A 14,161-nucleotide genomic window follows, 5' to 3' on the forward strand; every position below is an offset into this window, starting at 1 on the left:
CATGTTACACAAAATCACACAAAAGGAAAGCAAAGAAGATTGCTTTTTTATTTCAGTGGAGAAAAGTACATAATTTTCTTTCCACCATTAACTATTTAATCCCTCCAATGCAGCTGTAATTAAACAAAACTTTGTTTTTAATAGGTGGAGCCGTATGGTTATGCCTGGCAGGCAGGACTGAGACAGGGAAGCCGATTGGTAGAAATCTGCAAAGTTGCTGTTGCAACACTGACCCATGAGCAGATGATTGATCTCCTGCGAACCTCAGTGACAGTGCGTGTCGTCATCATCCCACCACATGATGACGCCACTCCACGCAGGTATGTGGAGATAGGATGCTGTTTGTTTGCCTAAAATTCTTTATGCTAACCACTTACATATTAACATATTGGTTTGTTTATCTGGAGAGACATCACACACAATTGTTGTTCTGTGGTGCTTCAGGAGTCAAGTTATTACACTGATGAAGTCTTTTTGGAGATTTTAACACTTCAGTCTTTGTATAAACTCTAGTGTATAGAAATAATATGAGGTAAAACAATGGCTAAAAACAAAAAGAAGCAATTTTAACAATACGAAAATGTTGGTAACTCATCCTGCAATGATTTCATGATGCTGCCAAGAATGTATTTGAAGGATGCTAAGAGGACAACCAGGCGCCACAAATAACTGTTCAAAGACAACTTTAAAACTTGTCACAAAAGAACTTAAACAGCTTTTATAAAAACACTTTATCCACCGAAATAGGTAAAACCGGATCGTCTTGTTGTCTGGTTTTCCTTCGGCTGTCCTCTGGACAGATAGCTTTACTTGCTAAATATTGCTAACTGGCAACTACTCAGTGAACACCTCCAGGCCAAGTCAGTATGCTGTCTATGCAAGCAATGGAGGCCAGTTACAGTGCTGAGGAGATGTTAAGATCCCCTGAACTTTGTTAAGAAATTGATCAGTAGCTAACGGCTGCTAATCAGTATTTGCAACAAGTCCCTCCCTAGCTGCCTGTTCTTACAGGAAACATGAACTATGCTGAGGCAGATATACTCTACTCGCCAATTCATGGGAGCTCTACGACACCAGATAAAATACTACTGCATGTAATCCTTCAGATTTGTCACTCTCTATTTCCAACCTTCTAATCCATGCAAAAAAAAAATAAAAAAATAACATAAGTCATGTGAACTTTGCTGACACAGACATAGACAGCACTTGATTCTCAAACAAAATGTTCTTCCTCCTGTTTGTAGGGGCTGTTCAGAGCTCTATCGGATGCCCGTATCAGATTACAAGGGTAGCAGCAGCGATAGTGGCTCCTTCGAGTACAAGTTCCCCTTCCGCAGTAACAACAACAAGTGGCAGAGGACGTCCAGCAGCCCTCAGCAATCACTGACTGCCTCGCCACAGCCCCACACGCCCAACCGGGCTATCAGCCTGGGTAGCTCAGTGGGGAAGACCCTGTCAGCTGAGCGGCTAGAGAGGGGCGCAGTCATCCCACGCAGTGTCAGCAGCGATGGCCGGCCCCTGGACACCAAAAGGTTAGAGCTCTTTGGATTTATAGATATGGATTTTTGGAATGTAATATTCATGTTAGAAGGAGTATATTTGGAGTATTGTAGTATTTGCTTGAGTTATTTTTTCATTTTCTGCAAGCTAGTGTGTCAGCAAAGCACCTGAAGGGCAGCTGTTGAGTGTGTAGCTGATTTTTAAGCAGAAGCTTTTAAGTAATTATGTATGTTTTTCAACCAGCGTGCCTGCAACATGGCAATCAATGGAATTTCCTCTGAAGGAACAACCTAGAACATTTTGTTCCTACAATGACTTGCTGTGTTTCTTTCATCTTCCTTTAGTTCCTCAATTTCCACATAGCCGTAAATTCTTACAGTTCCTGTGTGTGCATATGTGTTTGTTCGTTTACCAGGATGTCTCCAGGCAGTGAGAGCTATAGCCTGGCCTCTTCCCTGGCGTTGGGTCGTTCCCCTCACAATCGCAGCTCTCCCAGCAACCTGTCTTGTTCCAGTGACGCCTCCGGAAGCTCTGCTCACTGGAGACAGAAGTCCATGCCTGAGCAGTAAGGAAGGGGGGGGGGAGATTGTGTATAGATGACAGGGTATTTTTAATGCAAATTATGGTGCATCAAATCAGAGAAGTGTATGAAGAGCAGCAAATTTCATGTTTCATGTTTTTTTTATGCAGCTGTTACTGATGGATCATGTTGTCTTTTAACTGTTAACTGTCTCGGTTTTATCTTTAGAAAGCAGTTAGAGACAATACCTTCACTTATCTTGGAACACATTTTACATTTAGGAAGCTGATGATTTATTCATATCCACCAAGCTAAAGTGAAGTTATCAAATTCATACTTAGTTTTATCCTAAAATAGCAAAATTTGGCTTAAGATTGGATTAATTTGACAGTTGTAACAGTGTCTGACGTTGGTGTAGGAGAATGAAACGATAGCATTTGAGTGTCTCTGTCTATGATAATGCTTTTGACAGAAGGTCTTTATTTGAAAATGTTCTTTTTTTTTTTACTTCCACCCACTACTGCCTGTGGGAAAATGTATTGTGTTTCAAAATCTGTCATTCCATCCATTCTAGCTCTGCATTTTAAATCAGTGGAGAGACACATTTAGCTGATTGGGGGTGAAAAAAATAAAAACTAAAAATTGTGTTCAGTGTTCTGATTTCATGCTTGTGTGCTCGTTCACCAGGTTTGTAAGCAATCGCCACTCGCCGATGTCCGGGGAGAGACGAGAGGTGGTCGGAGAAGGCAGCTCCAGTGGGAAGTCCACTCCCAATTGGTCAAGAATGGAGGACGGGGGAAGTGGTGAGCGAGGGTCAACAGGTGAATATGACTGTGTTCGAAATGACATGTTAATGTACTTGAGTAGTTGTCCTGCCAACTACATATACTGCTCGCTGCCTATTGAATGAGCAGTTAAGTATGCCGTTATCTGCAGACTGTTCATAATGAATAATACTCAAGCAAACCTTACATGCATGACACCACTAGGTCGATGACATGACCAGTCACCTTAAGGGAAAATAAAGAAACCTTGTAGAGATCATTTTTTGAAGTTAAAGTTTGTTTTAAAAAAGTTGCTCTCTGTTAGCATAGCGGACAGAAGCACTGAGATGAGGCAATCCACAGTCCACCAGTCTTAAACAACTCAAACAAACAGTCCACAGGCTTGTAAAGGCAGCCAAGGGAGACAGGGAGGGTTTCATTTTTTGTGTCATGTTAGAATCTTCTCATGTATAGCCAATAAAAATTTGATTTACAGATATAAATTGCTGCAAATTGTTACATAGAGTCCCTTTAAGATTAAAGATGCACTGTCATCGTACTTTAATGAGATGCAGAAGAGGAGGCTGTTGAGCTGAGAGGGCAACTGCAAATGAGAAGATCCAGGAGGAGGTTTTGTTTCTGGCTATGTACATTATCTTTCAGTTTACCTAAAGAGGCACTTAACTTCAATAATTGAAAATAAACAGAATAAATACAATAGAGTAGACAGAATTGTTGCTGAAGTCATCTGCTGCATTTGTTGAGGTGACTTGTTGAGGGATAAGAGAGGCGTTAGCCAGCCCACGAGCCAGCTACCCACCACTTGCACTCGCTGAGCTACTAAACTCTGAAAACAAACAAGCACATTTTCGATTCACCACCAATTTTCATAAAACTGCCAATATTTAAAATCTACACAGTTGATTTCTCAACTGAAGATATAAAAAAAAAAAAAAAAAAAAAAAAATATATATATATATATATGCAGTGTGGTGCTTGAACTGTCTGCCTCACAATGCAATGCATATCGGGGCATCTGAGTATGTGCACATATTTAGAAATTCTTGCTAATGTAGAATTCATCCAAACCTTTCTGTCATACACTATGCAGTTGAAACACAGCCTATATCTTGTAGAGAACTAATTGATTTAATGCAGTGAAGGTGCAGCAGCATAATACTAATAGTAGATTCTAATGTTTCCTGCAATGTAAATGTACTGTATGTTTTTATATGGGAGAAATGTGAGGGCACTTCACTGTTGAAAAGCGTGGGAGGAGGCGACAGCACAGGAGAATAATCATCCATATTTATCCGTTTTGCTAAATGCTTTGAAATGGCAGATATGTGTGTGTATTGTATAGACTTCCTCATCTGTTCATGCCAGGTTTTTGGCGCCACTTCAAGAGCTGAGATACGAACCCTGTCTATAAACAGCATTCCCGTGCCCTCCTCTTCTGCAGATTGTGAATTATTTTGCTATTTAACTGAGAACGTCTTGATGTCTCTGCAGACAGACTCTCTTTTCTGGTAGTCTAAGGTTTAATAAAGGAGAGAGAAAGGGGAAAAATTCCTTTCTTTCCTCTTGACATAGCTGGCCAACCTTCTCTTTGTGTGCCTTTTCTTCCTTCCTTCCCTCCCTTCCTTACAGTCAGTTCCTCACTCTCTGCGGGCACTTGTGTTTGCCTCTCATTCATCTTTTTATCCTCTTGTACATTGGCTTTCATTTAATTACGATAATTCTCTCGTGCACTGTTTTTGGAAGTTTTCTTCTTGTTTACCACTTGGCCTCTGAGATCCACCAAGACCACATGCTCCTCTACTGCTCCTTTGATTCCCAGCAGAATGTTGCTCTGGTTGATTGTTGACCAGCCTACATTTCAGCCGTGCCCTCAACCTGTTCTGCTTGCCACAATCACAGAGAAAGGACCTACTCTCTCATTTTGTGGTTGTTTATAGCACTTATGTCTTTATTGGTCAGGGTGGAACAATGCAGGCCGGGCCAGCTCGCCCTGTTTCGGCCAAGTGTCCGGCCCTTCACAGGCTACTTCGCCGTTTCTGTGGTTTAGGGTTCTGTCCTTTTCCTCTTCCTCCCATTTTTACCCCCTTGACCTGTTCAGCAATGATGATGTGGCTGTGCTCTGTCCAGAAATAACACAAGCCATGCAGAGGGCAGGATACTCACTCTTTCTCTTAGTTTGTGTTACTCAGTTCCAGTCACACACTGAAAAAAAAAAACATTACCATAGCCCTTAATGTAGCCTATATAGGGTGTTACATTCCAGTAATTATTGCAACGATTTTTCCTGTTGCTTCTACCGCATATGGTCCATTTTCCTTTGTAACCTTGTAGCAGGTTTATGATTAATTCATGCATTGGGTGGTGAGATGCAGATAATTTTCTGTTTGTCATGACGTTTCTTCCCATGTACAATTTTCAATGGAGCAATACACAAGACTCCTTGTTTTGATTTCTTGTAGTTATTTTTTTAAGGACCCTAGGTAGTTTGGCGACTACTCTGTGGAAACTAATGGGATCTTGTTAAAGAATAAAGAATGCACAGCAATGTTAACTACCCTAACAGTGTTTCTAGTTCAGGAAGGCCCACTGGAGGGCACACATTTAACAAAGGTGATTAGAAATCGTGCTTTTGGTTTGTCATGTTTCAAAACAAGACATTTAGTTGACCAATCACATCTATAAAAACTCTTGAGAAATGTCACACACATATAGTCTATATATGCACATGCACTCGTAGAAGCAGGCATGCACACGTGCAACCATCTCTAATTAGTGCACAGAGCCCTATGGGCTGCAGCGTAATGAATATTCTAAGTGAGATATAGAGGAGCTCACTACATTACCAGATCCACCCCAGCAGATGTTATGATACCTCCCTTAACTCTCCCTCTCATGGTGCTGTGGTCATTAGCTGCCCGCTCTGTGTATCTTGTTGCATAACATCTAGACAATTACACAACAGTCCCATTTATACCCAGAGTTTTGCTTCAGGCCACATACACACATTCCCTCATGTGGCACAGCTTGCCCAGAACAAACAAAGCCAGCAGGGACTGTCCGGGGACACATTTCTGTTTGATGTGCATTGCGTTTGATGACAAATGATCTGTGTTTTTGTTCATGGACACTGCAGATGCAGAATGAAAACAATGTCAGCACTAAGGGCCTCCTGGAAGCATGAGTGCTGTAGTAGCAAAATACACACAAGTGAGCGGAGAGCAGAACAAGTTCTCTGTTCTCATCAGCAAATCATTTGTTTGTCCCGCAGGGTCTGTGCATGTGTTTGTCACTTACCCAAGCTGTGTTCTTTGGAATTTTTCTTGCAGAGGCCCCAGTCTCCAAGTCTGGTCCAGGTTACTCAGGAGCTCCCCGCATCCAGAGGCAGGAGCAGGTCATCCACATCTCACCGAAGAAGAGTAGCCAGGTCAGACTGTACATCTCTTTTACATGGTTTACTTGGATGGATTCACATTTTTAGGCACAGTTTTGTTTGTTCGCTTTTTGTAAACCTCTGTTAGTATGAGGTTCAAAGTGCATTCTGTAATGACCATTCAGTGATGTTTTCATCGCCAAATGACTGATTATCTGTGAAACACTGATGTTTTAACTAACATGGAAACCTCCCTCTGTCATATCCTCTCGCTCTTCCGCTTCCTGTTTCTTCTGGCAGTCTGACGGACCTTACTCCGGACACTCAAGTAGTAATACTCTATCCAGCACAGCTTCCAGCGGGGGCCACAGCGACAGCGATAAATGGTACGAAATGGGAGCGGGTGGAGGCTCCAGTGGTGACCAGGGTGAAACTGAGCCCAATGGCCTGGGAGGAGGTGGCTACCTCCAGGGGGCCTCGGCCGACAGCGGCATTGACACAAGCTCTTATGGAGCCTCTCACCACTCTCACCCCCATTCTCATCATGGCAGTACCACCTCCCTATTGGCTCCCAGTGGAGGCAGAGAGAGCAGGGAGCGGTCAGTGTCTCCATGGCATAGCCCCACCGAGGGAGGCCGCAGGATGCTGGAGAGATCACCTGCTGCCGCTGAGTCCCCTGGACCTCCAGGAGAAAGGAGTATGGACGGAACAGGCCGGACCCCCCCTACTCATCTCCTTGTTAGAGACAGCAGCACGTACAGTCTAAGTGAAGCTGGATCGCACTCGAGGTCTGTTTGTGTGTTTTTGTGGTTTGGAACTGGTGCTTTGTATTGTGGATAGACCAATCATTGGATCCGATAATCAGCATTTTACTGATTTAAAGTATCTGTGTTGTGTTTGTTCAGTTGCTCAACATATAAACAAATTTATATAATGTCCTACTTTGGCTCTGATACAGCTGCCTCCCTCTGTTTGTCATCACCACTCTCTGGTCTCACTAAGTCTCACTAAGTCCCACGCCCACAACACTATTGTGATTGGTAACACATCACAAATGAGTCCGTGATCAGACCTGCACAAATGCGTGCATAGGGAACTGGAAACTCCACACAAAGCCAATACATGGCTTTCCTTTACAGTCTGATGTGAAGGGTTTTTTGGTCACCTCAAGAATTTAATTTTTAAAAGCAAACTCCAAATATTGGTTAATGTCCTCCGCAATTATCAATAATCTGTTACACTATCTGGGATGAAAACAACACATTGATCCCTATTTGCTCGTTATCCAGTGGCTCGCTATCCACAGTCTGGATTACAGTCAGTGATTCTCACCAAAACACATTGTGTGTATCTTAACAAACTCAAACATTTGCCAAGTTCTTGCAAGAAACACTTCTCATTCATCTGAAAGAACTGTTTACCCTGAAATAAACACAATTTTGCCTGAGGTTGAGGGAATCAGCATCTCTAACAAATGGCCAGCACAATCAGTAAGATGCTTTAAAGGAACATTTATTTATTTTGTCACCTTGATTGGACAAGCAGTTGACCAAAAGCCACGCAACCAACAACATACAACCTAAATTACACTGAAAAACATGGAAAACCAAGTGCAAACAGCTGTGAGAGCATTTCCATCAGCATAGATTTATAGTGAATAAAGCAACATCTTTTTTTTAAATCTGAAGAAAAGTTGCATCTGACAGCTTTAACCAATTTTACTTTTGATGTCAAGTCTGACCTCTCCCACTTTATTTTTTGCCTGATCTGTGAGGCATGTTTCCATTTCACATCACTCAAGCTGATTTTTTTTTTTTTTTTCATCCAAGAAGAACACACACTAGACCACCTCCCCCTCAATAAGTCTTTCCAGGAAACGAAGCACGGGAGTAATTTTAACTCCCTCTTATCTTTCCACATTAGGCCCCAGGAAATTTGGAACACGTGTTTGACTTTTCACAGCTGAACTCTCGTGTCTGGAGCTGAGATAATTCCACTGTCTCTCTCTTCCTGTTTGAGCGAGCCTTAATTCACCCGTTCAGATAGAGTTACAGTTCATGACCTGGGTATCATCTGTCCAGCATTTAAGGCACATTTGTATTCTGGCATAGTGGCAGCAGGGGGGTGAGAGTGGCCTCTAAAATGAGTTTGTCAATGTTGAGTTGACCACAGGTTATACTTTGATAAAAAAAATGTTCCTTCTATAACTCGGTAATGTATGTGCAACCTGGAAATTCCTAGATGATTAGAATGTTACACATTAATATTTACTTATTTATGCTTGACCAAATTGGATTTCTTAAATTGACATTCTCCTCTCTAAACACTTCAAAAATCCTGTCATTGCCTTAAAATGGTTTCCAGACTCAGGATTATCCTGCAACTTGTGTATATCTTATATCAGTGCAATGCCAGAGGAGTAACCCCTCTGCTTCTTTTCACTCCATCAGCGCCAGGCATTCAGGCCACAGCTCCCCAAGAGAGGAGTCCTCCTCTTCAGCCACCTCCCCTTCATCCCAGTCTTCGGCATCCCCTGGGCCCAAGAGCTTCTACCCCCGCCAGGGAGCTCAGTCCAAATACCTGATTGGCTGGAGGAAGCCCGGTTCCACCATCAATTCTGTCGACTTTGGAGACACACGCAAGTAAGGATTAAGAGTAACAAAGGTTGCTCTGTCATTGTGGTTCCAGGTACAACAGTGTATTTAAACTGCACACAGTTAGACACATCCTTTAAGATGTATGGTGCAATAGGCCCTCCAAAACTATGTCATCTAAACATTAATTTTCTCCAGTGATTTGTTCCTGGCTGGTGCTGGTCAGTGTGGTTTTCTAGCAGTAAACCCACTGACTGAATTACTGTGACTTCATGCTAATACAGTTACCTCCTTATCAGGCAACTGGCGGTTAAATTACATTTCTGAGATATGTGAAATTGGAAAACGTTTTCCCATTTTTCTTGTAATTTCAGCCTTAATTGTAACGTTTTAAGATATAGACCTAGTTTTTGCCTGCTCATTTTATGTACTGTGTTGCTTTCCTAGGATCATTGATAAAAACAGATCAATCCCAGTCAGACTGACCGATAGTTATTGCTTCCTTTAAAAGGTTTTTATGTTGTTCAGTTTATATATTGTGGTATTTCTAGCTTTATCATGATTGTATTTCTTGTAGAGCTGCTGTATAAAGACAGGAGATGATCCCAATACTTGTCCACCCACTCTACTTCTCTGTTGATGCCTTTTGGTTGTGGTAATATGTGTATTACTTGATTACCCCCTTGTGGTTGAAGAAGATATTACACTAAAGGTTTAACAGCGATCATTAACTGAATGCTACATGTCAATGAAAGGCTGTATTGTGGAAGCTGAATGACCACAGATTTTCATCACCAGCCAGTGTTGTTATTACATTATAGTGCATTAATAGAGTGGCAAGTCTTATTTATCTCATGATTGTGGTTCTTTAATATCTGTCTGTCTATTTGTGTTTTTTTTTAGGAAGTCACCAGGAGAAGGAGGAGTGGAGGCTGCGCCAACCCCAGCAGCCAGGCCCTCCCTTCGTGACATGCACTCGCCCCAGCCTCATGCCAAATCTACTATAGAGGAAGATGTGAAGAGACACAGCACCCCAGACAGCCCTCCACCACCACGCAGACATAAGGAAAAGGTACATCTGCAGGCATGTTTGTCAGTGTAGTGAGAAGAATACAGTAACCTTGCCACTGCTGCTGGCAAGGTTTTGACAGCTTTTAGATTTCAGTGAGTCTTTCTGTTGAGTAACAGATTTTGCAATACTGGTATCATCATTAAGAGCTTACTAGATAGAGCCTGGTTAGACAAGGCTGAATCAAATAATTAGTATTCTGCTCTCGACACAATACCCTCTGAATGTGCATCTTCAGGCAATAAATAAAAACATGTATTTGTAATTAATGCATAAAAAAATCTGGCAAATGGTAAGTCAATATAAATTGCTTTTAGCAACTTAGGCCTCATCTGCATTTATACAGATATTTTATAGAACTAACTATTTTTTAAAAGTTTTTGGATACACCTTCTGATGCCTATTTTTAAAATGCACTAAATGCTCTTTGTATCTGTGTGGACATGTAAAATGGAGCATTTGGGCAACGATACTGGTTTGCGTAATGAGCATGCACCTGAAACAACAATAACACACAAACGGTTTCTTGTCATTTGTTAGCAGGATTTTAAGCAGGATGGTGCATACATTATGTTTTGGATAATTTTGTTTGTGTTTTGTTTTGTTTGTTTCATCAGAATGTTCTTCTCTAGTGTACAACTTTCAGTTGACATAGACATTATTGCTACCTTCCGGTCCTCCATACTCCCTAAACTAGATTGATATAACTCGTGAATGTAGATCCTGTGTTTTAGCAATATTTACATTAACACTTCTCTATCACCTCCGCCCACTTCCACAGCACGGACAGAAATCTCCAACAGGCCAGCCTCCCAGCCACCGTCGCTCCCTCCATCGTACCCTGTCAGATGAGAGTATCTATCGTGGCCAGCGTCTTCCTTGCTTGAGCGACACAGTGGCTGAACCGGCACTCGGCGCTGATGTTCTCTTCAGCTGCTCCACCCTCCCACGCTCACCCACCACGCGTGGTGTTCCCCTCCGGCGACCCTCCTATAAGCTGGGAGTCAAGCTCCACGGTAAGATCGATAGTAATGTTTTTAGGTGTTTTTATCTATTTACCTCCTTTACTTTTTGTAGCCATGGTTCTGTATATTGTGTCATCGTTTTAGAGAACAGGAAGGTACATTCTCGGTGAGTCATGTTAGTAGATTTGGCTCAAGTTCCACAAGTGTATCTTTGCCCTTTTGCTTTAAAACACGATAGTTATAGGAACACTGTTGGAAATTCATTTTACATTCACTTTTTTCTTTTAATTTTTTTTTTCTCAAACTTGATTAATGAACTCATAGGTGATCTTTCGGCATCTGACACATCATTGGTGGATTTGGTCGAGCGTCATCGTGGGCCCCTCCCTCCGGAGCTGATGCCTCTTCCATCTTCAGACAGGGACAACTTGGAGTGGACACACCTGGTGGACGTTGCTAATACCTTTGAGACCGAAAGAAACACACATTACGGTATAATCAGATACGTCTCTCCTTTTATGTGGTTTATCTTGGCTAAAATAAGTGCTCGACTTTAAGAGTGTTATGATCCTTGAAATAACGGTAAAAATAGAATCAAATCTGCATGAAGGTTGTGTCAGTTCATTTCCATGTCTCTCTTCTTCCAGTCCAAAGAAGTTTTGTCTTTGGAGATGCGAACCACCGAAGCAGTGGTGCCTCCAGTCCCCAGCAACCACACATAGAGCTGCAGCCTGTTCCACTGTCACGGCCTTCATCGAGGTAACGCCATACGCCTGTGCATTTTAGAACTTTTTTTCTACACATCATACACTATTAATATCTGACAGAGAATGTGATACATGGCCCTCACACAAGAAATATGCAGGGAACACAAGTGGCCTCAGGACTTATGCTAGATCTTTTTTGCAACCACAAGGGAAAAAGTGAGACTGTTGCTTTACTTTGTAAAGGAAAATATAGTTCACCGTCTCGTCTGTAAAGCTTGTCATAGTTAACTACTGCTAAATAAGACTATTAACCAATGAATGTTTGCTCAGGGTATTTTAACTTTCATTTTTATTATACATTCATGCTCTTTGGGACCAGATTATACAATTTTCTTACACAAAGTTAGTGATATGGGCTACTGACTCCTCCTGACTTCCATTACCTGTAAACGTTTCTTGCTTTCCTCCTTGTGTGTTGCATTTGATATCACAAACATGCCAACAGGCAACAGTAGTATGTAGTATGGTATGTACAAGTCTATTTTCCATGTCTACTTCCTGACTAGCAAAACCAACATTTTCGCTTTCTTTATGTGTTTTACTTACTACATTTTACATTATGCTCAAAAAACACCACCGGACAAATTCTTTGTATGAGAAAACCTACTGAGCAATAAACCAGATTCAGATTCTGACTCTAATTCTGAGGTAAACATTCACAGGCACAGAGAACACATGTAGTGCAGACTGTACATACTGAGCAGTAAGTCGAGGGGTAGTGGGTTTAGGCCACACAGTATAAACTGTGCTCTCTCAAGGTTCTGCACCGAGTTTTGAGGTCGAATATAACTAAATGTAATTTTCCATTCCCTGTTACTGAGTGTTTTAAGAATGCTTATTAATCGCATTTGTTTGTTTCTTCTCCACAGTGAGGGTCACATAGGGCTAGAGAGGAAGGTAACTAAGCTGGAGGCCATGGTGAAGATGCTCCAGGAGGATCTGAAGAAGGTGGGAGAGTAAACAGTATACAGACAGTAGGCGTTTTGTGAATTTGTCAAGAAATTGAAAAAATGAATTTTAAAATTCAAACACATTCGTGTAGAGAAGAGGTCTGGAACATATAATGTCTTTGAATGGTTATGCTTGTTCATAAGATGTTCTCTTATTTGACTAGTAGTGGCACTTCACAATCCATATTTTAATAATCACCACAGTTTCATATATGACATACTGATTTTGAACTGCCCATGGGACTAAGTCCAATCTTGATTAGGAACTTGATCACTGTCGACTTTCTTTGCTGTTGTCTCTTGTCTTGTCTCTTCTCTTGTGTCTGTGTGTGCATCTATTTGGCAACTGACTTGAGTCACAATGCTTGTTATCCACAGATTTGATTGTCTGAGTAGATCACATCAGAAGATTTACAGGGATTTAGTCTGCAAGTTTCCAGGGCCATTAAACCACTGCTGTAAAGGCAGTTAAATATAAATGCTACATTAAAGTTTAATGGTAATTTATGGCATCTTGGTCTGGACCCAGACTGTGTCCCACCTATTAGTGACCTCAGGGCAGTGGAGAGGAATGGCAGTTTCTCAAGGGGGACGCATTTTTGTTATTTTACTAACAAGGGAATGTCTTCACCCTTCATCCAACCCCAAATTGTCTACTGCAATGTGTGGTTTACATCCTTTGTTGTGCTCAAAGACAATTTTCTTGCTCCGCTTTTCTCTATTCAAGTGCCAGTGGGGATGAAAAATGAAAGGCTTTAGTTAATTTGCATATAGTGGATGTAAATAAAATATTTTGTCTTCAATAGAAAACACAGTCAGCAGTGGAGAGCTGCCACTGTTGTTTTGTTTCTGCTCTGTTAACTGCTGACTCAGATTTCATTTGAGTCACTCAAACTATTTCTTTTACTCCTTCGCCTCACTTCTAACTCATTAGAATCACTTGACTCAGATGGTTTCCATCCACTCTTACACTCCTGTCCAATTTACATTAAAGTAACATCCCCTGTGTTCCCAGGCAAAAAGCGCAAAAGCAACAGTTTTTATGCTTTAGATGTGTGTTTGTTGCATTTGATCCAAGCTGATTCTATCTGGTTCCTTAAAGCAAATTTGTGAGAAAGATGCTGGCGAAGGAATTAGCTAGCTAGTGATGTTCAGATGGGAGTACATTTTCTCAGTTTGCTTACAGAAACATTCCTCACACCATTATGCCACTAGTTTGGAATCCATATTGTCATAACTCAGCTGCTAGGCTGACAGATTTGGGAATGGACACAATAAATGACGGTTAATTAGGATTTTTATTAAATCAAAGTAAACAACTGAGAGAAATAGTCTAGTAATATCAGACATATAAATGTAATTTAAAGTGTGTGAGGAATGTAAGATGTGAGAACAAATAAATAAATCAGACAAACCAAAGGTGCTCCTCTGGTACCTTCAAAGACCCGTAGGAAAACACAGCATCCACAACACCTGCATGTCAAGTTGTCAAGAGCTGTAGCGACATTCACATCAAATTCTTCTTCTGAAATCATCATTACTTTTGCTCCATTGCTCCAACAGGACGTTTAAAGCTCCTCTGCTGCTGTACTCCTCTGTCCCTTTTAGGAGTTGTAGTTTTGAGCTGCTAGTTGCAGGCCT

At 41.4% G+C, this 14,161-nt stretch overlaps 1 protein-coding gene across 3 annotated transcripts in view; it reads left to right on the forward strand.

Annotated features, from left to right (window-relative positions):
* Positions 1 to 14,161, forward strand: part of sipa1l1 (signal-induced proliferation-associated 1 like 1) — an 83,758-nt gene that overhangs the window by 64,364 nt on the left and 5,233 nt on the right. For 2 of the 3 annotated variants that reach the window (XR_005072418.1, XM_037085898.1), the window contains exons 15-26: positions 145 to 320; positions 1,245 to 1,532; positions 1,916 to 2,065; positions 2,708 to 2,841; positions 6,132 to 6,229; positions 6,476 to 6,963; positions 8,626 to 8,817; positions 9,673 to 9,841; positions 10,620 to 10,854; positions 11,128 to 11,295; positions 11,451 to 11,562; positions 12,440 to 12,518. Coding sequence is in view for 2 of the 3 variants with exons in the window: in XM_037085898.1 (XP_036941793.1) it covers positions 145 to 320; positions 1,245 to 1,532; positions 1,916 to 2,065; positions 2,708 to 2,841; positions 6,132 to 6,229; positions 6,476 to 6,963; positions 8,626 to 8,817; positions 9,673 to 9,841; positions 10,620 to 10,854; positions 11,128 to 11,295; positions 11,451 to 11,562; positions 12,440 to 12,518 (2,289 nt within the window). In the remaining variant the exon portion in view is untranslated. The remainder of the gene's footprint in view (positions 1 to 144; positions 321 to 1,244; positions 1,533 to 1,915; positions 2,066 to 2,707; positions 2,842 to 6,131; positions 6,230 to 6,475; positions 6,964 to 8,625; positions 8,818 to 9,672; positions 9,842 to 10,619; positions 10,855 to 11,127; positions 11,296 to 11,450; positions 11,563 to 12,439; positions 12,519 to 14,161) is intronic. The other variant, XM_037085899.1, reaches the window with a different exon arrangement.

The sequence above is a fragment of the Acanthopagrus latus genome, chromosome 22 (assembly GCF_904848185.1).
Source record: "Acanthopagrus latus isolate v.2019 chromosome 22, fAcaLat1.1, whole genome shotgun sequence".
NCBI classification, from domain to species: Eukaryota; Metazoa; Chordata; class Actinopteri; order Spariformes; family Sparidae; genus Acanthopagrus; species Acanthopagrus latus.